This window comes from Saccostrea echinata, unplaced genomic scaffold, assembly GCF_033153115.1.
Source record: "Saccostrea echinata isolate AGI-Se365-2 ecotype Australia unplaced genomic scaffold, CSIRO_AGI_Sech_v1 ptg000029l, whole genome shotgun sequence".
NCBI lineage: Eukaryota > Metazoa > Mollusca > Bivalvia > Ostreida > Ostreidae > Saccostrea > Saccostrea echinata.
In genome coordinates, this window is record NW_026889778.1 from 459972 (window position 1) to 485283 (window position 25312).

Here is a 25312-nt window from a genome sequence, read left to right on the forward strand (position 1 = left end):
AAGTTAGGTCAGAGTCCTGCAGAGAGTCAACATAGACACAACGAAATTGCTAATTCCAACACCTCTCTGTAGGACATATTTCAAAAGCAAAATACACTGAACACTTTTTTTTAAAAGTGCAAAAATATATACAGGTGACTCTCGATGGCTCGAACTCTGATCTCTCGAAGTTCTCGATCTCTCGAAGTGAACCTCCGGTCCCGTTTTTTCCCTCTATATAACTAAGCAAATTTACTTCCGATCTCTCGAACTTCCAGTCTCTCGAAGTTCTCTATCTCTCGAACCAAGACCTGGGTCCTGTTACACACATTTCATTGTTTTTTATTCTCTATCTCTCAAAGTTTTGATTGCACATGTGTACACGCCAATCAAGCGTAAAATGCAGCTTGGACTTACCTGGATAACAGTGAACGCCTGGGGCTGGCATGGAGGTGTCAATTGGGTGTTTACATAGATGACACTATACCTGTGAGCATCCGAGTGTTGATAAAAATAATTAATTGGTTATAATTGGTAAATTATAAATGAATTGCTTCACAACTTATTTTGACTTGACAGCGAGACGAAAATTTTTAGAAAATAAATTTCAGAGGCATGTCAATAATTTCCCATAGATTATGAAGTTTTATTAGAGTGTACATAATCCCAGTATGACAAACATTGCACAAGAAATCCTAGCTCAAGAATTAAATACCGATTTAATACGAGAAATCTGGTAAAGGACCCGATCAAACCCGGGGGGTAGCCACACCGACGATTGCTATTCAGGTTTTATGTAATCATGAAATGAGAACAAATAAATATTGAAACTTAAAGAGATCGTTTTATTTATTCAAAATACGATCATTGTTGTTGAAATCAAGTGAATTACCTGTAAAATACGAATGAAAACGTGCAATGATATTATCAACATATACTTCCGGTATTAATAATAGTAGAACAATGATGATCGGAACTGAAAATTCCGGATTTTATTCACTTTCTATCTCTTGAACCCCTCGATCTCTCGAACTTTTCTTGCGGTCCCTTGAACTTTGAGAGATCGAGAGTCACCTGTATAACACTAAGCCCATGGTTAACATTGTGAAACTTATGGTCACTTATTTATGATACCTTATATAACTAGAAAGTCTATGGCAACTTATTACCTTATGATTCCAAATTCATCAAAATATCCTCCTCTTCCCTGGGTTCCAAATGGTTCCTTGAAGCTGATGACAACTGACGCAATCCCATCTCTGTTCCACACAGGACTGAAGATCTTGTTAGCAAACCTACAAACAAAAAGGCATACAGACATACAGACATAGCTACATACAGCAAACCTACAAACACACAGACATATAGCAAACCTACAAACACACAAACATACAGCAAACCTACAAACACACAGGCATTCAGACATACAGACATAGCTACACACAAAGCTACAAACACACAGGCATTCAGACATACAGACATAGCTACACACAGCAAACCTACAAACACACAGGCATTCAGACATAGCTACATACAGCAAACCTACAAACATACAGGCATACAAACATACAGACATAGCTACACACAGCAAACCTACAAACATACAGACAGCTACATACAGCAACCCTACAAACATACAGACATACAGCATACCTACAAACATACAGACATACAGACAAAGCTACATACAGCAAATCTACGAACATACAGACATATTTATTACATTGTTTACATATAGTACTTAGGAATTGCTAATGTTTTACAAAATCTTAAAACATTATAAAACTGACTGACAAAGAGGTTAAGATCAGTTATTACAGAAAAGGAAATGGACATATTTTTTTAAACTTCATCATTACTTGACAATTTTTTTTGTGTTAGACAACTTAACCAACTAAAAGAATTTCTGTTCACCTTTATAAGAATTCTCAATCATACTCTACATAGGATATGGCTGCAATGTCTAATCTGAATCAACATTTCTATCAATCACTTAGAGAGAATTCAATGATAAAATCAAACATATCTAATTACTGTTAAACCATGGGAATCAACAGGGTATTTATCCGAGACATCAGCAGGCCTATCCCAGCATGCCTCTGTGCGAGTCATCTCATTCTTAAGAATTGTCAACCAACTATAATTTGGGACGATTTTTATTCACAAAATTTCAGTTTAAAATCTGTCCTTAACAATTCACCTTAGAGACCGGTTATTCTTGATTTACAGTGATCTCGGCACAATTAATGTAACAACCAGCAGACTCAATACATGTCAATGAGATATAGCTGAGATACTTTAAAACTCACCTGAGGACCATGAGATTCTGGACCATTTCCTTGCCAAGATAATGGTCTATTCTGTAGATTTCCTCCTCTTTGAAGAGAGCTGCCAGGTGATTGGACAGCTGATTAGAACTATCCAAGTCCTTCCCGAACGGCTTCTCCACGACGACCCGTGTCCACTTATCCCTACAGGGTTATACAAAAATAATTAATGATTCCACGATGACCCGTGTCCACTTATCTCTACAGGGTTATACAAAAACACAATTAATGATTCTACAATGACCCGCATCCACTTATATCTACAGGGTTATACAAAAATAATTAATGATTCCACTACAACCAGTGTCCACTTATCTCTACAGGGTGATACAAAAATAATTAATGATTCCACGACGACCCGCGTCAACTTATCTCTACAAGGTGACACAAATACACAATCAATGATTCCACCATGACCCCCTGTCCAATTATCTCTCCAGCGTTTACACAAAATGACATTTAATGTGTATAGTGAAAGTTTGATTATCACAGACATAAAATAATAAAATCTCAAGATACCATTGATGTTACATAATGATATCAGCAATTACTAACACCCTGATAATATAATCAAATCTAGAGTGCTGTATCTGCAGCAATGTGTACAAGTCAAGTTCATTTCAATGAGTGTGTTAGTGTGTCTGAATTCTATACAGAATGTTGTAGCATTAAAATATTGCCTGTTACTTATATACCCCTCAGGTCTGCAGACAGGGAGACTTGAGAATGCTTGTTATGTACGCAGGAATACCCCACAGAAATACAGATCATCTTGAGATTCTGTTAAAACTTTGTCTGTTATGTATACAGTACACATACCCCTCAGAAATACAGATAATCTTGAGATTTTTTTAAAACATTGTCCATTAATTACATACCCCTCAGACATACAGACGGCCTTGAGATTCAGTGTCACTGACTCATAGACCGAGGGCGGCAGTGCGAGGTAGAAAATTCTGTTACAGCTGCCTTTATCCTTGATGGCTTTGTTCAGACGGGAGAATCCCTCGGGTTTGTCGTAACTCCCGGCAATGTACTCGTTGACCTTGAAAAATTCCTCCAACTTCTGTTTCTCATCATCTTTGACCTTCAAAACAATCTCGATTAACTAAATGTTTCATGACATCAACAAAATGGTTGTACTTTTATTGTATTGTTTTTGGTGACTTATTTTTCACATAAATTCTTCAAATTTTGATGTTTTTTTCTCTTAATCAGAGCTGGACATAATTGACATTTAGTACAATGTTGTGATGGTCATAAATATTGGCACCGGTAGGAAAAGTGAAATTTACAATTGAAGCACGTGGGGAGAACGGTATACTTGTCACAAATTTCAGCATGCTTTCTTGCTTTTAAATTTTCAAAAGTCAGATTGTATGCATACTTCACATCATTCTAACCCCATACAATGCCTAAATGCTCTAACCTTCATGAATGGCAAGGCCTTCTGTCGAATGTCCTCTATGGTCATCTTGCTGCGAGCATAGCCAATGAAATACGTTTCCTTTCGAACCAGTCCATCTCTGTACAACCACCTGTCAGTGAGTAAAAATAAACATCTGATCATCAGTCAATGGTACAACCACCTGTCAGTGAGTAAAAATAAAGATCTGACAATCAGTCAATGGTACAACCACCTGTCAGTGAGTAAAAATAAACTTCTGACAATCAGTCAATGGTACAACCACCTGTCAGTGAGTAAAAATAAAGATCTGACAATCAGTCAACTGTCGGTGAGTAAAAATAAAGATCTGACAATCAGTCAACTGTCAGTGAGTAAAAATAAAGATCAGACAATCAGTCAACTGTCAGTGAGTAAAAATAAAGAATAGACAATCAGTCAACAGTACAACCACCTGTCAATGAGTAAAAATAAACATCTGACAATCAGTCAACAGTACAACCACCTGTCAGTGAGTAAAAATAAACATCTGACAATCAGTCAACTGGCCAGGACTTCATCTCCAAATACCCACATCATTAAAAGTGAACATAAAAGAAATAAAACAAGTTCTGTCATGTTTATGATACACTGTATGTTCTAAAGGTAAAGAAAGAGAAATTTCCATCATTAATCTCCGATTGATACTGATTTGTCTGTACTCTGCAACACAAATCTTTACTGATATTCAGTGTGCACTATGACAGCTGACTTAATCCACTTACCATAATGTGGGGTAAATTTTCTTCTTGGCCAAGTCTCCCTGTAAAAATGACAAAATATCAAGTAATATACATGTATATATACATATTATATTCACAACTGTTAAACTACAAAATCTGGAGAGATGTATAGTTATTTTTGAATGATTACTTTATAAACAACTGGTAAATTCCCCAAGACTCAACTCTCTTTATTCCTGCCTATCGAATTAATCTACAACTGAATCCATTATCAAAGTTCCATTTAGTAGACCTGTGGCTCGTACTTCAATTTTTTTTTTCATGAAGAAGAAACAGTGTATAAATAGTATTTAAATCATATAACCTCTGAACCTTGGTAATACTTCTTCAGGTAAAAAAAAATCATTTTCCTGCTACCAGTCTACTTCATTACCCCCCCCCCCCCCCCACCCCTTTAAAAAAAAAATTATTAGAAAATTAAAACATTTTTTATTATCATTGATTTACTTCATCATGTCCATGTTATTATCTAAAACATTTTAAAATTAACATTTTGTCAATTATTCATTAGCTATAAATAATAACAAGAGGCCAATGGGCCACATCGCTCACCTGAGCACACTGGTTGGGGGGATTTATTAACACTTTAATCTACACTAACTGAGGATACATGTGTATTTCCATATTTCATTGACTAATCATGGCTTTAGAAGATTTTTCAAGATTTTTCAACATGTTAAAGATTTTTATTTTCTATATGTTTTATCTTCTATTGTGGCCCCACCTATGTATTCCTATGTACAACCTTAAACGCCCACAGAGGCCCTACCCTACCCCCTGGGGTCATGATTTGGACAAACTTGAATCTACACTTCCCAAGGATGTTTCCATATAAATATGACTAATCATGACTTTGCTGTTCTTGAGAAAAAAATTATTAAAGATTTTATCTATGTATTCCTATGTAAACTTTGACTGCACATAGTGGTCCCACTCTACCCCCGGGGGTCACGATTTGAACAAATTTGGATCTACAATACCTGAGGATGATTCCACATAAGTTTCAACTTTTTTGACTAAGTGAATCTTGAGAAGAAGTTTTTTTTAAAAGATGCCATTAATTTTTCACTAAGTAGTAATTATCTCCCCTTGGAAGAAAAGGTGTGGCCCTTCATTTGAAGAAAACTTAATGCCCTTTATCCAAGGATACTTTGTGACAAGTTTGGTAGAAATTGGCCCAGTGGTTATCAGTCAGGGGCATAATGCAAACAAGTTATAATTGTCAAAAATAACTCAAATGAGTTATTTTTTTTGTCACAGTGAGTTACCTCTCTTTGCTATGACCTACTTTTTCCCAGCATTAGTAACTCAAACACGTTATCTCTCCAAAATAGTTTCAATAAATTAATAACTTGTTTAAGTTATTTTGTGTCATTCCTCCCTAACTTCACACCCTGTGCACCAAAGGGTTTTGCTTGTGCACCAAGACAAAAACAAATGTTTGATTAAATTTAAACCTTGCTCAATCCAGAAAAAATGTTCAAAGTCTTGGGAAAATTGGGGAAAGTTTTTTATTTAATGATAAAAATTGGACATATAAACCATGTAAATAAAACCACAAAATAAGGATTAAAATGCTGTTTATCTCCACCTCCTCACCAATTCTCCATTGGAGTCAGTGCACTCCATATAGTATTACATAATGGAATCCCAAAATGCAATGCATATTGGCAGGAAATACAAAACTCCCAAGAAATCAATGTCCAAGTAGGATATAAAAATAACTTATTTTAGTTACAGTGAAACCTGTCTTATCCGACATGCTGCGGGAAATAAAATCAATGTCGGATTAGACAGTGTGTTGGATTACCCAGTGTTGAATATTTCTGAGCGTTATGATTGGTGTCAAATGACTTCAAAAACCATTTTTCATTAGGTTTAGAGTACACGTATATTTAATTGTCAAAATGTTTGCATAATTGTATGTTTCTTTGTTGTATAAAATATACCTTCGTTAATTAGCATTTCTTTGAGCATTAGTAAACTCTGTAGTAATATACGATGTTTGTTTTTCTAATGGACAAAACAACTGCCGATCGCTTCGAGATGTTGCAATTTAATTTTTAGCATTTTACTAAAGCAGTAGATGGTTAAGTAAATATTTCGTTTACATGTACCTTCTTTAGACAGTGGTATTATTTTTTTCCTACACTACATTTCTCCCCGAATTTTCTCCACCGTTTACTTCTCAACATAGACTGTGCTATTAAATACCGTCACGCGACTTTTCATACCAACCGGACGTAACTCTAAAACACTGTGATTTTTATCAAACAATCGTAATATTTTATAATTTAATGGGCAACTTAAAGCGGTATTTTTGCTTCCAGCAAATCCTTTATGTGCACAGCCTTGCTTAATTCAGTGTATATTAACCCTGAAATGAAACCTTTTCTTTTAGACAAGATGTACCATTCAACTTGTGTATTGTCTACATGTTACGTTCGCCGTACTCTTTTTTTTTCGGGGCATGGCTTTATGAAGGACTGACTGCATGTTTGATTTTAATTTCAAGCTAAAAATCTTAATGTAATCAAAATATCATGTACTCTTTTTATTTTCTGTCGCGTGAATGCGAGAATAAAACTGATTACAACAAAGAGAATTGATTGCCTAATTTTTTAATTAAAAAACTGATCATTTAACACTAACATAAACACTTTCAAACTTACATGTAATTAACTACTCTCTAAGTAGACCAATCTTGCGGCCAAACGGGACATTCATGTCACCTGGCCTGCGGCTAATTACGGAACACCCGTGTAATTATGTCGGATTACCCAGGTGAAATCATAATGTAATTATCTAGTTTTGATGACAAAAAAGCGCCGGAATTCGGAATGTACAGTGGTCGGAATATACAGTGTTTTGTTCTATATAAAATTTAAAGAATTTTTTGGGAATAAAATATGAGGTCGGAAAGTCCAGTATGCCGGATTGCACAGTTGTCGGATTGGGCAGTGGGCACTGTATTATTAAAAAAATTTTAGTGTGTGTAAAATAACTTATTTAAGTTATTTTTCTGATAACTTGCTTGAGTTATAACCCTGACTGGTTATTGAGAATAAGTTGAAAATGTGAAAAGTTTATGACAACAACAGACAATGGACAAATTCTGATCAGAAAAGCTCACTTGAGAAAAATGTTACTTAGCTCCTTGGGTAAAATCACTCCCTCACACTTTTTTCACCGGTAAATTCTTTTAATGTTATAACATTGTTATTTTAGAACAGGACAAACTAGATGACAAAGATCCATCATCAGCTGTCTTGATAATTTTCCTAATGATTGATGAGGGTTTTTTTTGCTGCCCTTGTATAGAATTGATTTTTCTGTTGTTTAATTTGATAAATGACATTTTATTTGATTGATTCACTGAAAAACAATTGTGAATACTGGAAAGAAAAGTTATACTGGGGAAAATGCAATTTTTTTTTGGGGGGGGGGGGGATAATTGTCTGCTGTGGTAAATGTATTTTGTTATGTTATCAAATTTTGTTATGTTATCAATAAATGCTGGTTTATGTATTTACTTAATGATCTCTTTCTAAAGCAGTTACCTGCTTTTCATCATAACCATAGCACAATATATACAATCATGTAGTTGTATGGCACAACTGGTGATGTTAATAGATTTTTAAACCCCTGTTTTCTTATAAACATTTGCTAGATGGATGGATTGGAATAAAAGTTCTATTCAAATTCATCATTAATAAAACATTTATTCTACTACATGTATTATTATAATACAGGTATTAAATATTTAATCATGTTAATAGCATATGCAAAGCATCTATCACTACACAAATTTTGAATGTTAACATGGACTAGCTTCATAATTAAGGTACTTAAACATGCTGAATAGATAGATGATGAGGGTACATTAAGAATACTTCCTCATGAGTCAATATTTTACGACGGGAGTCAACAGACGATGGATGACGATCGCTTCCTCATCAGAACAAACATCTCCAGTAGATCATCATATTTAAGTACTTACACAACAAACAGATAAACTCCAGAGATAGAAGAAGGAAAAAACAGAATTTGTTTCACTTCAGAAGAATTGTTAGGCTTGAAAAAATAATGTATCCGATGTCTATTGTTAAAAACTTACAATATAATGGACGCCAGCTGTAAGCTGTCAGTATTAGTATTTTTTTTAATAATTTTTTTTGTGTGTTTAATTTGTGGAAAAGAATAATCCTTTTCTTTAATTTAAATCATTCCTGGCTAAATTACCTACCTGTGTTCCATTTTCATGTAGAAAACATGACTCATACAGTGACAAAGCTATAGGGGGGTTAAAGAGAAATATCTCGGTATCTGACTGGGTATCAAATTTTATAATGTACATGATAAAAGTTCATAATAAATGTAAACTTCAGGTGTAAGCTAATTTTCTCGAGGCATCCGATACCCAGTATCTTGTAGAACTTTAGCATTGCTGGACAGGTTGTAATTTGTTTGCCAAAAAGTTGAAAAAGTGTCATACTTGTCAACAAATTTCTAAAACAAATTTTTATTTTTTTTTTGAGTTGGTAGGGAACACCCCCACCCTATCCTTCATTTGAAAAATTCCTGGATCCACCCATGAGTCTGATCATACATGATTTACCCCACTTCGCAACTGAACTCCAGTCGATATACTTGAAGATAATGATTGTTACTGCTTTTTTTAAATGCTTTTTTAACTAGTACATTTTGGAGGGTCTAGCTACTAGAGTTCTGGGGCTCTGAATTCAGATTGGTCTCTGTCATTTGTCCTCCTTTTTTCAATCCTCAGTTTCCTGCCTTCTCGTTATTTCATAAAATATTCTGTCAGGTAATGGTTCTGAAATTTTAATGCATTTGACCACAATCTGAAGTCAGTTACCCTTCCCACATATAACATGTATAATATCAACTTTACAGGAGATTCTTCTCTCCCAGTGAGGGGTGTCCATTAGGTTATTTTTATTTATTTATTTTAGATATTTTACTACACAAATATTATAAAATCACAGGAGACACATACCTCCCCACCCCACCCCACGATCTGCTACAACAACTTGTTTTAAACTAAACGTGAAAAAAAGTTTGATCTCACTTTTTTGTAATTTCGATCATATATTAATCATGATTAAATAGGGAAATCATTTGAAAAGAACCTATCCCAAGAAATTAGAGTATGATTGCTTTGAAAGGAATAGTTACGGATCTGGAGTTGGACGGAGGGCAGACAGTGTCTTGCGCACAACATGGAGGGAGGATATGAAAGAATAAAATATTATAAAATGCAATTAAAATCAGTCCTGTTTAGTTTTATTTGAACAGTAACAAATTGTGGGTCAGTAATTTTTTAGGGGGCTTGTCAAATTTGCTTGGGCATTGATTAGTGAATAGAGAAGTAAAATATAGATTAAAAAAAATCCCATTATCACAGATGTGAGTGTTCTCTACACTTGTTTTTAAATTAATTAAATGAGTAATATCATATACACACAAAATGAATAAAACTCTCTCTCTTCACTCAGACATATATCTATACATGTATAAACATCAATCTACCAGCAAATTAAGGACTCTTTACATATGTGATATTCAGATTTAACACAGGAGTACACATAACAATTTTTTTCTGATGCACTAAAAAATAGGAATAAACCTAATTCAAACTCTTGTAAATTATTTAGACTGGTGTATGCTACTCTGTGGGTAATTTACTAAATGAATAAAACATGCAATGACAATGTAAACAAGCTCTTTATCGGTAAAAAATTAGGACATTGATTCAAACACAGTTAAGACCACCTGCAAATTAAAATAATGCATATTGTGTCGTCAACAACTAATACAAAGACAATCGGTATCAATGCACACTACTTAACGTAACACCTTGTGTAAATAGTATGCGCTGAAAAGGCAGTCTGTCATGCACTAGTAGCTAAAAACTATGCACGTGCATGTCAGCGCGCGTTTGACAGGGTGCAGACTTACCGAGGCCCCTAATATCACAAACACGTGTGATGCCCCTGTCCCCTCGTATCGCAGACTCTCCCTCAGTAAGGAAAGAGCGTCTAATTTCCCTCGCTCTGACATTCTTGTCTGCCTGCTGCCGAATACAGGAAGTGACCCGTGTTCTTCACTCAACCGGAAAAGGGGCGGATCTTTTCCCACATTAGCATGTTTCAGTTTATATTCCCTATACATGATGATCATTCAACAAAAATATTTACAAATGCTGCAGGCAGCCAGGTTGTACCCGATAGTTTATGCCGACTGTTGCTCTTGTTCACAAAGAAACTGAAATATTTTCCAAGCTCTAAATATTATAATACAAAATCAATAGTGATTATAGAGTTTATCCACCGGCATTTGTTAATGCTTTTCCCCATGTCACGAAAACATGTTTCATTTATTTATTATAATATTATTATTTATTATAATTTCTTTATCCAGATATGTCTCCATAACTTTATTTATTTCATGGCGATTGGGGAATTGATAAATTAAGATCATCTGTATAGTACTTAATCTAAAGTGGGGTGGGGGGGGGAGGCACTTTTTTCCCAAGATTTTTTTGGGGTTGCTTATTACATAGTATAAAAATGTTCATTTAAAGGCCAGTATATTTCCTCCCCATTTTACTTAAATTTTTTAGGACATTATTTGAAATTGCATATTTTTTTCAGTATAATTATCAACATTAATCAACATTGCAAAACCTCAAAAAGAACTGAGTTATCACCAGGAAACTTATGATTTTATGCAGATATGAATTTTTGACCTTGACCTCTTGACCTAAATATTCAGAAGGGTAAAGTAATGGGAATTATGAAAAAAAATTTCATTGAAAAAGATCGAAGAAACACTAAAGTGATTATTTGGAAACCATCTTTTACATGGTATGAATTTCTGACCTTGATCTTTTGACCTAAAATATTCAGTCAGTAGGAGTTATGATATATATAATTTCATTGAAAAAACAAAAATCATCTTTTAACCTTTTTGTTTTAGCAATATATGAATTTCTGACCTTGACCTCAATTAGTAGAGTTTTTTTTAGGCCATGGGCAGTTGATTGGGAAAAAACTCGAAGAAAAATAGTTATTATCTGTAAATCATTCTTTCCTATGAATGAATTACTGACCATGATCATCAGTAGGGGTCATCTTAAGCCAAAGGAGTTGTGATACAAAATGTCATAGCAAAAGCTTTTGCTATGACATTTTGTATCACAACTCCTTTGGCTTAAGATCACTCAGATAGACCCTAATTAAGACACACACCCCCTCCCTTTCAGTGAAAGGAGATTACAAAAAGCCAGAATAAGTCTCTGATTAGACTGTAACTCTACATGTTCAATGGAAAACTTGGAACATTTCTTGTTTGAGGAATACAAAGACAGAAATAAAATATTTTCTAATTTTTTTTAATGTTATAAAATATACAGAGCATCACTTTTAGGGAGTAGTACAGTAGCATTTCTGAATATTCAAACAAATTATTGTAATTAACCATGACAACATTTACAATGAAATCAAGCAAAACAACTGACCAAGTAGTATTTTGAAAGAGTTATTCATTTTTTAGTAGTCCACTGAAATCAAAATTTGATATAATGTAGAAATAATGAATCCTACCTATTTAACCAATTTATCTGTAAGAACTATGGTGGCTGTTGCCTGGATCACAATTTATAGTTAATTTATGCAAAATCTAGATCTTTCTTTTACATTTGCTTTTTTTTGTGTAAATTTTATAAAGAAGATGGGTGAACAAGGCGGGCAAAGTGCCTATAGAGTGACAAACATGAAGTGAAAAATAAAATCTCAATTGTATCAACATTTTCTTTGATATTTCATCTAACATTTTAGTATACTTTATGTAAAATCTCTACAATTTACAAAAATCTCACAAGACTGAAAGTATTTGCCTACGAAATAGCATACACACACTTAAGAGGACAAAAAGGATCATTTTCTCATACTTAAACAAAATTTTTCGATCTGAGTGGGTCTTCGCTCCATTTTTTTGAAAGTTGATCCTAAAAGTTTGCATAAAAATATACATTTTTTGGTTTACAAAAACATGGAGCAAAGACCCACTATACCTTAAAAGTACACTTTTATGACAAAGCATTTGCATCTTTCCGAGAAATACTTGAAGTCCACTAAGTAACGGGTCATATCACAAACATGATTTAAATGCCACTATTCATCAGGATCTGTGTAGCATAGTGGTTAATGTGTTTAGTCTCGAAGCAATATGATACTCCGGATTTTTATTGTTAGGGGTTCGAATCCCAGGAATACCATTTTATTTTTTTAATAAAAGAATAATTTTTTCCGAGATCTTTTTTTTCTCAGAAGTTTTGTTGATCATAATTCCATAAATTTCAATAATGAGAACTTTACTTTAAATACTTAATTCAAAAAAATTGAATATGATTTTTTAAATATCTGAAGCTATAGGCATTCTGCACGCCTTGTTCACCCATATTCTTCTTAACACAAAGAACTCTCGCACATGCGATCAAATGAGTCAATTTGTACAAAACAGTGAAGACACGATCTCTGTTATACATGTAGCAGACAAGTTTGTACAACACAGTGAAGACACGATCTCTGTTATAGCAGACAAGTTTGTACAACACAGTGAAGACACGATCACTGTTATAGCAGACAAGTTTGTACAACACAGTGAAGACACAATCTCTTTTATAGCAGACAAGTTTGTACAACACAGTGAAGACACAATCTCTTTTATAGCAGACAAGTTTGCTCACATGGCTTGGTCAGAAGCTCAGTGTTTAAGTCAATTAAGTTAGAAGTAAAATTTTATGACTTTTTTTAATCAGGTTTACTGAAGTGTTCTCTCACAATTTCAACAAAAATTAACAAAAGACAATCACAGCTCCATGTTTCACAGTAAAACCTCTTTCAGAACAAAAAAAAAAACAAACAAAAAACAAAAAAAAAAACAAACAAAAAGAAAACAAAAAAAAAACACAGTTATAATTGATCCTGTCTTTTTCCTGTTATCAAGACCTCAAGTTCTTAACAACACATTTTTTACAGTTGCTTATATTCACATATAAAAAAAAATAATTTTTCAAGTAAGAATATTACTGGTCTATCTGAGAGCAATATGGGAAAATAGAGTCACAGCATGCATTAGGAGATGTATATGGTGAGATTCAATGACTCAATTGGTGAGATTCAATGACTCAATTGCTATGTCCATATGAAGTCAAAATCACTGCTTCAATTATTTTATGTTTATTTTTGCATAAAATCCCAACACTGTAGGATACAACCATCACCACATCCAATGAGTATCAGCCTCTTTTTCAGTCCTATCGACCTTACATATTCTCAGGTCCCCCTGATCAGCTGAATCACGGTCTCCAGGGCTCTCTCTATTCCGTAGGAATCCAACATCTTTTGGAACACCTCAGGAGCTTTCTTCATCACATTGTCTTTGTCTGCTTCTAGCACTTAAACACAAATACAAAGACCTGTTTCATTTACTATGATAAAATACAACAGAGTTGAGAAAATATTTTTTTCAGTAGCTGTTTTTTCAGAATGTTACTTGGATTGTCTGAAATTCAATTAAAACAATCAACTAATTTACATGCATACAGAAATAAGTTAAACATTAAATTAATTCTTCTACTCACATTTTTTATGGACGATGACCTCTAACTTCAGCTCCGGGTGAAATTGACACAAAGGGTCAACCATAAATGTCCAGCACACACAGAGGGATGGGCTAAAAAAGAACATAGAATTCTGGCTTATTTGCTCTCCTTTAATATTTAATTTTTTTTCTTATTTCATTTTAAGAAAAAAAACTTATTTTAAAAGATTTGTGTATCTGAACTAACTTCACGGCTAATTCACCAGATTCAGTTAATCATGTTGTTGATTGATTTGTTACCTGTTGAATGCATTTTTTACAACAAAATATCATTTTAAAAGTTGATTAATTCCTTAGTTTGAATTAAACATGTTTGTTATTTATTGTAATTCAGTTACCTTTTTCAAATTAAAGCAATGTTAGATTTCAGTATTTATAAATGTCTGCACATTTACACAGAATCATGTAGATTTATTAAGGATAGATTTATTAATGATATTTATCCAAGCTAAACTTTAAGCAATTAATGTCTCATAAACGGGCAAGGCTTGGGATTCTTCTACAAAAAGTCTATAAAATTAGATAAGCAGTGGGCAGTCAAAACATGGGTGTGAATTTCTTACGATGTCGAGATACGTCCGTGCATGACGAGCGACCATCTGATAATCAGTTTAGTTTACCAGAAAATTGCTCCGATGTCGACATATACCAGGTAAATTTTGCTCTTTGTACTGGGAATGTATGTTGACATACATGTACCTGAGTTTTTGCAAATCATTTATATAGTAAATACTGCCGGGACTGCAGACAGACATGGACATATCCCAGGTTGTCGACATATCCGATGTCAAGATACCGAAGTTTACCTGTAGTTTCCTTGTGTCGTGACAGCCCACCGATTAATCACTATATATACATTTGCTGTGATTTTCTACTTAACCAACCATGAAATTAATATGAATGCCATTTTTGGGTATACTCAACTGTAGAAATATATACGGTAAAACTCGGGCTAATGTGATGTCACAATGAGGCTACAGAGACGTTAATAAATTTATAATGATATACAGCAGAGAGAAATTCAATATATTTTTGGTGCTTTTAGACAAGTAAAATGTAAATACAGTCAAACTCCGTTATCTTGAACTTGATGGGACCGAGAAAAAACTCTGAGGATTCGAGATATCGAGGGTAAAATACTTAAACAAGAGGCCCATGGGCCACATCGCTCACCTGAGCAAGCCATGGGTTTTTAGGTCCATAAGCAAAAGCACAAATCGGTTCAGTATTGAAAAGATTACCGGGGGTGGGGTGGGGGAGGAGGGATTGGGGGGGAGTTGTATTTTAAACTACCTGATGATGCTTACATGTCAACATAACAAATGGCTTTGTTGTACTTGAGAAGATTTTAACAACATTTTTCCATATATTCCTTTGTAAAAATTTGATCCCCCATTGTGGCCCCTCCTTATCCCAGGCGTCATCATTTGAACAAACTTGAATCTACACTACCTGAGGATGCTTCAATATCAAAATGACTAATCATGGCTTTGCAATTCTTCAGAAGAAGAAATTTTCCTATATATTTCTATGTAAAACTTTGATCCTCCATTGTGGCCCCGCCCTACCCCCAGGGGTCACGATTTGAACAAATTTGAATCTACACTACCTGAGGATACTTCCATATAAATATGACTCATCATGGCTTTGCTGTTCCTAAGAAGAAGATTTTAAAAAATTTTCCATTATATTTCTAAGTTAAACTTTGATCCTCCATTGTGGCCCCGCCCAACCCCCGGGGGTCATGATTTGAACAAACTTGAATCTACACTACCTGAGGATACTTCCATATAAATATGACTCATCATGGCTTTGCTGTTCCTAAGAAGAAGATTTTAAAAAATTTTCCTTTATATTTCTAAGTTAAACTTTGATCCTCCATTGTGGCCCCGCCCAACCCCCGGGGATCATGATTTGAACAAACTTGAATCTACACTACCTGAGGATGCTTCCATATAAATATGACTCATCATGGCTTTGCTGTTCTTGAGAAGAAGATTTTTAAAGATTTTTCCTTTATATTTCTAAGTAAAACTTTGATCTTCCATTGTGGCCCCGCCCAATCCCCGGGGGTCATGATTTGAACAAACTTGAATCTACACTATCTGAGGATACTTCCATATAAATATGACTCATCATGGCTTTGCTGTTCTTGAGAAGAAGATTTTTGATTTTGAGAAGAAGATTTTTCCTTTACATTTCTAAGTAAAACTTTGATCTTCCATTGTGGCCCCGCCCAACCCCCGGGGGTCATGATTTGAACAAACTTGAATCTACACTACCTGAGGATGCTTCCATATAAATATGATCAATCAGGGCTTTGCTGTTCTTGAGAAGCAGATTTTTAAAGATTTTTCCTATATATTTCTATGTAAAACTTGATCCTCCATTTGTGGCCCCGCCCTACCCCCGGGGGTCATGATTTAAACAAATTTGAATCTACACTACCTGAGGATGCTTCCACATGAGTTTCATATTTCCTGGCCCTGTGGTTCTTGAGAAGAAGATGCTATTAATTTTTCACTAATTCTTTATTATCTCCCCTTGAAAGAGGGCTTGGCCCTTCATTTGAACAAACTTGAATTCCCTTCACCCAAGGATACTTTGTGGCAAGTTTGGTTGAAATTGACCTAGTGGTTCTTGAGAAGAAGTCGAAAATGTTAAAAGTTTACAGACAGACAGACAGGCAGACGGACAGACAGACAGACGGACGCCGGACAAAAAGTGATCAGAAAAGCTCACTTGAGCCTTCGGCTCAGGTGAGCTAAAAAAATAAGTAGTTGGGACTTTCAAATCACTTTGACATACCCATGGTAATCGAGATATCAGTGTTTGAGATATGGAAGATCAACTGTATAAGGAATGTTTTTAAGTTTAGTGTGAATTATTCTTGGGTAAATCACACAGACTTGTCATGAAGGCATATTTTTCATGAAGCGTTAGCGTGTTTCATGAAATATGCCTACATGACAAGTCTGTGTGATTTACACACCAATAACTCACACAAAACTTTAAAACATTCCTTAAATAAGCAACAAAACTGTTGCTGAGGAGGTCATCACTTTGTGTGTTTTACCTATTAGAAATATGTGGACTTTGGAGCACTAATACTGATGAGTCATCAGAATCTGACGACACTGTATCTGGATATTTTTCTGAGAAGTGTTGAAATGTTTCTTGTCTTTGTAAAACCCATCGAGAATACTGCTCCATCAGGGAGAAAAAGGGACCCACGGCATTGTTGTCACTCAGTCTGAAATTCAGTTTAAGAAAATCGACCAAACATCCTCATGTACATGTGGGAACTAGAAAGTATGAATATCCCATATTCCATAGTATAAAATAAAAAAGAAAGGCACAAAACAAATTATTTACTAATCTCTGACCCCAGGATCATTTTTAATCTCCAATAAAATTTTACTGAAATTCAATAAACACAGTGTTTGTTGCATTAACTCACTGAAGTAATGGCTGGTGAAGTCTCTGTAGAACATCATCTCCCACTGACAGACCCAGGTTCTCAATGGTCACATGATCTTCCTGAAAAATACGCCAAAATAATCCTCTCCTTAACAGAAATGATCACTACCGAGTCACCTTCGAAGCAGAACAACTCTCCATCTATTTATCTGTCACTACTGAGTCACCCGCTAAGCAGAACAACTCTCCATCTATTAATATATAACTCTGTCACAGTTTTTTATCTCTCAAATGGTAAGATCAGTAGATTTTAATTTATGGCAAAGTGCTTGTCATAAAAGCATAACGAAATCAAAGTTTCTTACAAGGAGACCTTAAAATTGACTTTTGACCTACATTCATACTGATAAATATGTCTGCTTTAAATCTTGAAAGGTAAAGCTTTTTCTTTTTGCATATATCCACTGTTTGTCACCATCATATTAAGAATTACAGAAGTTTCTGACCTTGATCTTCATCAACTAAGGAAATATGACCTTGACCTATATTACTATAAACTACAGAAGTTTGTGAGCTTCAAGTAAGAACTTTTTTAAAAAAGAAAAAAAAATCCCAAATATGTGGAAAACAAAGGTCAGATGCAGAATCTGAATCAAGAATGATATTTAGTATAATAAGAATGGATCATTCAAAATCCCTGCAAGTTTGGTCCAAGTTGGGCTAACTTTTACTTGGAAAATGGACCTGCTCCAGAAATTTTAACCAATTAGTCCACATCGATATCAATGTCAGGTAGAACATCAGCTCATTTTAACTTAGGGCAGCTAAAAAGGAGTTTCACAAAACTTACTTCTGTCTTTTTTGCATCAAACTGTACACTGAATTCATTTCCCAGGACATTTCCTTCTATACTGAAGCTGGCGTGTCTCTCTGTAAGTATGAAAGGAAAAAATTGTAATTCAGGAGGAATAACACAGTTTGAATCAGTTATATATCCAGTACATTTATGAAATGTTTTATATCTACAGTGAATGATAATCACTTTGCTCTGAACTTGAATTTACTCTTGTTTTGCTGTATAAAACAAATGTAGATCTATAAGTTAATTTTATATTTAATTGCCTTGTTAAAATTTTAACCCTGAATATCAGGCTCAGTGGTTATATGCATTGATTACAGTAAACTGCGAGCCAGGAATTAACTCACAACTGGATTTTAATAATTTCTCCTGTGGTTTTACACTATAATACATTGTTGCAAGCCATGGGTTTTTAGGTCCATTCTATTTTTACAAATCAAAGGCTGCTCACTGCAACATGCACTTGTTCTCATGAATATTAATGAGGAACATTCAACCAATGAAATAATGAATCTGATTTTTTGTCCACGTCGTCCAATGATAGAAATCCTTTCTTTGGATGTACCAGGAACAAGAGGTCTAATTTTGGTTTGAAATTCTTCCTCTATTTAATTAACTTATTTACACAGAAAAGTACCTTTACTGATCTCCTGTTTTCTGTATTTTTCTATGGAGACAGGTGATACATACCTTTACTGATCTCCTGTTTTCTGTATTTTTCTATGGAGACAGGTGATACATACCTTTACTGATCTCCTGTTTTCTGTATTTTTCTATGCAGACAGGTGCAGAGTTGTGGAAAACTTTTTCAGATAGCCAGTCATTCGGACTGGCAAGAAGACAAAATAAGCCGGTCCGAAGTGATTTTTGCCGGTCCGAAATAGTAAGTCACAAAATAAAAAAACCCATAACATTTATTTACTTCATTACACATTTATTTACTTAATAATAATATAACATTCAGTCTCCATTTTCAAGTCCTCTTCCATTTTTTTTTTTTTTTTTTTTTTTTGCATTTATAACAATTCTAGATTTCACCACTTTTGGGCACTGGTGACAATGCTTATTCAGCACAGTAAATTTAATTTTTTTTTTTTTAACATTTATGCATTTTGGAATTACATTAAACCTAGAAAATGAGTCTAAAAAAAATTGTGGAAATTCTGTGCATCGACAATAAAGAGATCAACACAATCAATGAAAAAAAGAAATCCGGGACAGTCAGAAGAATTTGATTTATCGCTTTCCCCAACTGTGTTTGAATTCTCTCTGTCGAAATTTTTACATATTTAGCTTGTCTTTATCTGTTTCTTTACATTTTCAACCTAATTCTGCCCCAGTTGTAAATTAGGTCACGAGACCATGCTGGTTTCACTTTCATTTACAGCCTCGATCTTGTGTAAAGAACAAGTATTACGCAATCGCATATAAGGTACGATATTTAAGCTGGGAGGTGCGCCGAGGATAAATGGTAAAACAAAAAACTTTAACCAAAAAGGGGCCGGTCATTTGGACCGACATCGATAGTATTTTTACCGGTCACACGCATTTTTTGTCGGTTTTGCCGGCATGGCCCGCAGTTTTCCACAACTCTGCAGGTGATACATACCTTTACTGATCTCCTGTTTTCTGTATTTTTCTATGGTGACAGGTGATACATACCTTTACTGATCTCCTGTTTTCTGTATTTTTCTATGGAGACAGGTGATACATACCTTTACTGACCTCCTGTTTTCTATATTTTTCTATAGAGACAGGTGATACATACCTTTACTGATCTCCTGTTTTCTGTATTTTTCTATGGACAGACCAGTTATGTCCTTTGTTCTTTCAATCTGAAAACAAAGTCCTATTCATTTAAAACGATGCAATTATTAATCTTCATTAATAAAAAATGCAATCCAAAATTCTTTTTTATGTCGAATTCTTTTTGCATATACATGTATGCATGATAAAGTTTCTTTATCTACAATGTACATGTTTATTTACAAAACCGTTTGTTTATTCTAATATAAGTGAACTTATCATTAATGTAGATCACTATATATTTATGCGAGATAGCTATTCATTATTTATACGCAGGTAGGTTAAGGCTTCCCGTAGAATATCACAGTGCACTCTGTGCCTTCACATCTCTGAACTACCAAAATATGACGTCATAATGGAAAATGACGTCAGGTCACTGCAAACTTGAGGTGTTATGTCGGGGAGAGTGTCATGAACTTTACACGTTATTTCAAACTGCATGTAAAATGCTAGATAGCTTTTGCAAAATTCACGGGTCGTTAAAGGTGTTTTAAGTCTTATATGTCCGAATATTTTAAAAATACACTGCTTACCTACCCTTGATTGAAATTCAGCATGTTCAAAATGCTTATGAAATATATACTTTTGAAATGTACTCTGTTTTATACCCGTGGTTGGAGGTAGAATTTATTTTGTGTGTATAAAAGAGTCTGGCGCAGGTGATTAATGAGGATTAATCTGAGAATTTTTGTGGAAATCTGTAAGAGGAGGTTGTTCTCTAACTGAATCTTGCTAGAGAAAAATGTGTATTGGCTTTGTTTTAATAAAGATTACGATATTGTATGGAAAATACCCTCAAATTTGTAGGTAAGTTGAATTTCTCAGGAAATATTTTGTACCCAAGTAATACCATGACTTTTCCCAAGCACATTTCGAATATATAAGAATACGATGAGTTTATTTATATAACAAAATGTTAATAATTATCATGTTAATCAGCTGCGCCGAAGCGATTTATATGAAACACTTCAAAAAATTATAAATGACCGTCACGTGATCAACAGAGTCATGTGATATCATAACAAATATGTTAATATATAGCCGAGGAAACCCTTTATATAAATTGAAAGTACTAAAGTTCATTACTTACAAATTAAAACCAAAACCGACCTCGCAATGACATATTATGTTTTGAGCACATTTTAAAGCTTCGGGAAGCCTTAACATAGCTGCGTAAGAGAAATAAAATTTTCGCGAATTGTGTTATTGTTATAATAAATCCTTTACATTACAAATATGCCCGAGAATAAAATATTCGTGAGCAGACAGGCCCGCGTAATTACGCGAAAATAAAGTTCCCACAAATAAAAAGTGATTTACATGATTTACAATGTAACATATCATTTTAAAATAAGTCAGTGATATTTTTCTTAATTCAATACAACAAAACTTGATGTAGCTCATCTTTTTAAGACAGTTTTAGTGCTATTTCTGCACTCTGTTCATTTATATGTGTATTTCTGTGTAAATGTATGCTACATTTACATATCTGTTTCTGTGAGTATAATTCATGTCCTATCTACTGCATCATCATGATCATATTGTAACTTCATAAATACCTACTGTGGATCACTTAACTTTCGTGACACTTTATTTTCGTGAGAATGTTATTTGGTATTTATAAGCGAGACAAAATTTTTAAGAATTTTGGTCATTGCTATAAATAATCTTTTATATTACTAATATATGCGAGATTAAATTTTTTTGGCGAACACACAGTATCGAGTAATTATGAAAAATTAAAGTTCTCGCGAACAAAAAATGATTTACAGTATGTATGCCAGTTATATTTACTATATGTGCACATGTATTTATTTATACAAACTATGTTAGTCAAAACTCTAAAGAGCATATGATTGTTTCACAAATCCCATGTTAAATTTTCTGATTTTTTTAAAATTGAAAACTTGTACCTGTGACTGTAGCCTCTCTACTTCAGCCTGAATTTCCTCTGGTTTCTGTCTCCTCTTTACATACTGAAGCTCATACCTAGAAAACCCCAAGAACTGAATCAAGATCACTGTAAGCTGGGTATCAACCGTATCATTACCATGTAAACATGACAACTAAATAATGATCAATGTAACTCAGATTTTACTTAGAAAAACCCTCAAAATTTTTTATGATTTTTCTTTTAGGTTTCTTTCTTACATTAATGATGAATCTAGCAAAAAAAGGTATATATGTTTGACAAAATATTGTTGCACATGTATTTGGCAACTTAGAAATTGAAATCTTTTAAAGCAGTCATAATTTTAAAGATAAGTAGTTTGTGAGTTATAAAATAATTGTGTTTTTTTGTCTTGGAGTCTTACAGGTCCTGAGATCTTTTAGACACTGCTACAGTCTTCTGTTTGATTGTATTCCTCAGTTCAGCAATTTCTTGTTCAAGCTGCGACACAACTTCTGCCAGACCGTTAGTGAGACTTTTTCTTTGAACAGATCTCGACAAAACTGAAAGTGTCCGTCCCAGAGCAAGATCCCCTTCCCCAAATCTACAGAAAAAAAAACAAACACAAATCTGGACAAAACTGTGAAAAACTTAAAATAAATAATAAATTGAACAGATCTGGATCAAACTTCATGTCCAGTCCAAAAAATATTTCTACCTACGTAGCTACTTATAGCTACCTAGGTATTTAAACCTACCAGGTAGTTTTTTTACATACTTTTTCCTTTATTTGCATATCTGGAAATGCGCTGGAATGGTGCTATATGGTGAGTGTTAAATTTCTTAATACAGTCACATTGATGATGAATACAACAAAAATTTTGGCCAAAAAATGAAATTACTTTTTAACTTATCAATTTTGCATCAAAACTGTGTCCAGTTTCATTTCTGGTAGATAAGGATCCAAACTAAATCTACAATGTCTTACAAATCTGTATGAATTTTAAAACTTATCTTCATGCATTCTTAGATGAAATGTTTTTGGGATGATTTTCATGCATTTCCTCTCAATTCTCCACTCTCATAATGTTTTCAAATTAACACCCTGAATTTTGCCATGCAAGTGCATAAGATGATAAACAACAAGTTTGACCTGTTTTAAAGATGCGCTTTAATTATTAATTTTATTTTCAAAGACAGGTAAAAGTAGGTAGAAGTAGATACGTGAAGGTTTAAATACCTAGTTAGCTATTAATAGCTACGTAGGTAGAAATAGTCTTTGGACTGGACCTGAACTTCGCTGCAATAATGTAGCCATCTCAGATACCGGTATTTTTAATCAGATGTTTTCAGGAGAGCCCCCCCCCCCCCAAAAAAAAATGGAGAGGGCTACATTATTGCAGCTACATGAAACTGATTTAGTGTTTGTCAAAGAGTGTGATCTTCTCCCCAAATCTACTGAATCAAAATATCAGAAAGTTTCAAAAGTTATGAATAAACACAGGTCTAATGAATATTGTGAATCAGGTACCTATATACTGTTAGTATATAGGTCCCTGGGTGAATCAATTAAATACATCCAATAGCTTCCATTAAATTAAATAAAAAGAATATTGTCAGGGAAAAACCTAATGATGGACACTCGGGAGTCGGGCGTACTGAGTACTAGATTTACCTCCTGCCAGTGAAATTCCTATCACTAAGACTCTTAGTAAGAGTTTGCGTATCTTTTGTCAGGTTCCTATGCAAATGACAGAAGGAAATCTTCCATGAAAACCTGGGCTTTCCTTTTAATATAGGTAAGGGTCAAATATTTGTTTCAGAGTTGTGTTATTTCACTGCTGTTCTTCAGTTCTTGAATCATACAATGAATGGTTTGTTTTTCTATAGAATGTTGGTGTGTAAAAATGTCAACTTAAAATAATATTTGATACAAATGAATTTCCAGTAAAAATATGAGAAATACGAATGTAAAATATATACAACATTCCTTGCACACAGTCACTCACGTTTCTATTTGCTGTTGAACATCTTTTTCAAGTTGTAAACTTCCCGCCATTCTCACCACCGGATGTTATATTCACTAAGAAAATTGAAATAAGAAACCGAAACCGATAAACCCGTTATATTTCGGAATTTAAACGATTGTTGGTTTCGTGTCCTCCCAGATGGGATTTTTTGATGGGGAGAGCATGTGAGTCAGACTTGAAAAGAGATGTAGTAGTCGTTTTAAATTCCCAGCACAATAGTAGATGAAAATGGGGGGGGGGGGGGAGCGTCACTATAACTTATCATGCCTTTTGATTTGAGAAATTTCAGTTTGGGAGGGTGGGCATAATAAATTTGAATAGTTTTCAAAATTGTGTTGTCAGTAACATCCTTTCATTTCTTTATTTTATTGAATAACCTTGATGAATAATGTTTTTTCTTAATTAATTTATTTATTTATTTTTTATGTTTTTAATGATATTATTTTTTTAAAAAAAGCCCCTCACATGATTCGAACTCCCTCCAAAGCGCTCTGTCATGCGCAATGACGAATATGTTATACTGTATAACGTATTCACTACGCTATACGCAGTTTTGTTACGGTTATCATTGGAATGTGTCAGTGTGGTTTAAATAAACGAATTTGATGAAGCATGTAATCTTTTTTCCAGAAATTTTCGTTTTCATATAGAAAGGGTTCAGACTTCCCCCTTTTTTGAAGCAGAAAATATCCCGTAATTTAAGCGTTTATTAGGAATGGAGACTTGACCCATTCATATTAAAAAATCATTTTTTATCGCTCCAATATACCCATTTTCTACTAATATGCTAAATTGTTAACTTCAAAACAAATTATCAATTAATAAAATCGGTCACGGAAGCCTAGTAGTAGGGCGCTCGCTTCGTGAACGAGAGGCCCGGGTTCGATTCTCGTTCGCCGCGCCGCGTCAAACCTAAGACGTAAACATAGGAAGTGACTGTTCCTTCGCTTAGCGTCCGGCACTAGAAGTGAAAGTCACGGATCTTTTGGATGAGACCTTAAAAACCGAGGTCCCGTGTCACGGTTAAACATGTCCAAGAATGAATTCGATGTCGACGACATCGACAATATCATGTTGATATCATATTGACATCGATCCAAATCAGTGTTATGAAATTAGAATTACT

General features: G+C 34.2%; 3 protein-coding genes across 4 annotated transcripts in view; 1 reads left to right on the forward strand and 2 right to left on the reverse strand.

Annotated features, from left to right (window-relative positions):
• The window catches only part of LOC133195433 (glucose-6-phosphate 1-dehydrogenase-like), a 31647-nt gene extending 20948 nt beyond the window's left edge, over positions 1 to 10699 (reverse strand). For both annotated transcript variants that reach the window (XM_061331274.1, XM_061331275.1), the window contains exons 1-6: positions 10473 to 10699; positions 4476 to 4513; positions 3736 to 3844; positions 3185 to 3393; positions 2289 to 2450; positions 1149 to 1274 (exon numbers count right to left, since the gene is read on the reverse strand). In XM_061331274.1, the coding sequence (XP_061187258.1) occupies positions 1149 to 1274; positions 2289 to 2450; positions 3185 to 3393; positions 3736 to 3844; positions 4476 to 4513; positions 10473 to 10694 (866 nt within the window). In that variant the 5' untranslated portion in view covers positions 10695 to 10699. The remainder of the gene's footprint in view (positions 1 to 1148; positions 1275 to 2288; positions 2451 to 3184; positions 3394 to 3735; positions 3845 to 4475; positions 4514 to 10472) is intronic.
• Positions 1 to 25312, forward strand: part of LOC133195432 (uncharacterized) — a 466395-nt gene that overhangs the window by 250465 nt on the left and 190618 nt on the right. The window lies entirely within an intron of this gene.
• On the reverse strand, positions 12864 to 24227 carry LOC133195436 (centromere protein P-like). Its single transcript, XM_061331278.1, has 9 exons — positions 24166 to 24227; positions 22581 to 22760; positions 22179 to 22254; positions 20228 to 20294; positions 18451 to 18530; positions 17641 to 17720; positions 17257 to 17433; positions 14161 to 14252; positions 12864 to 13974 (listed from the first exon to the last, which is right to left on the reverse strand). Exons 1-9 carry the CDS (start codon positions 24213 to 24215, stop codon positions 13853 to 13855), a joined length of 924 nt encoding a protein of 307 aa, XP_061187262.1. The 5' UTR covers positions 24216 to 24227; the 3' UTR covers positions 12864 to 13852.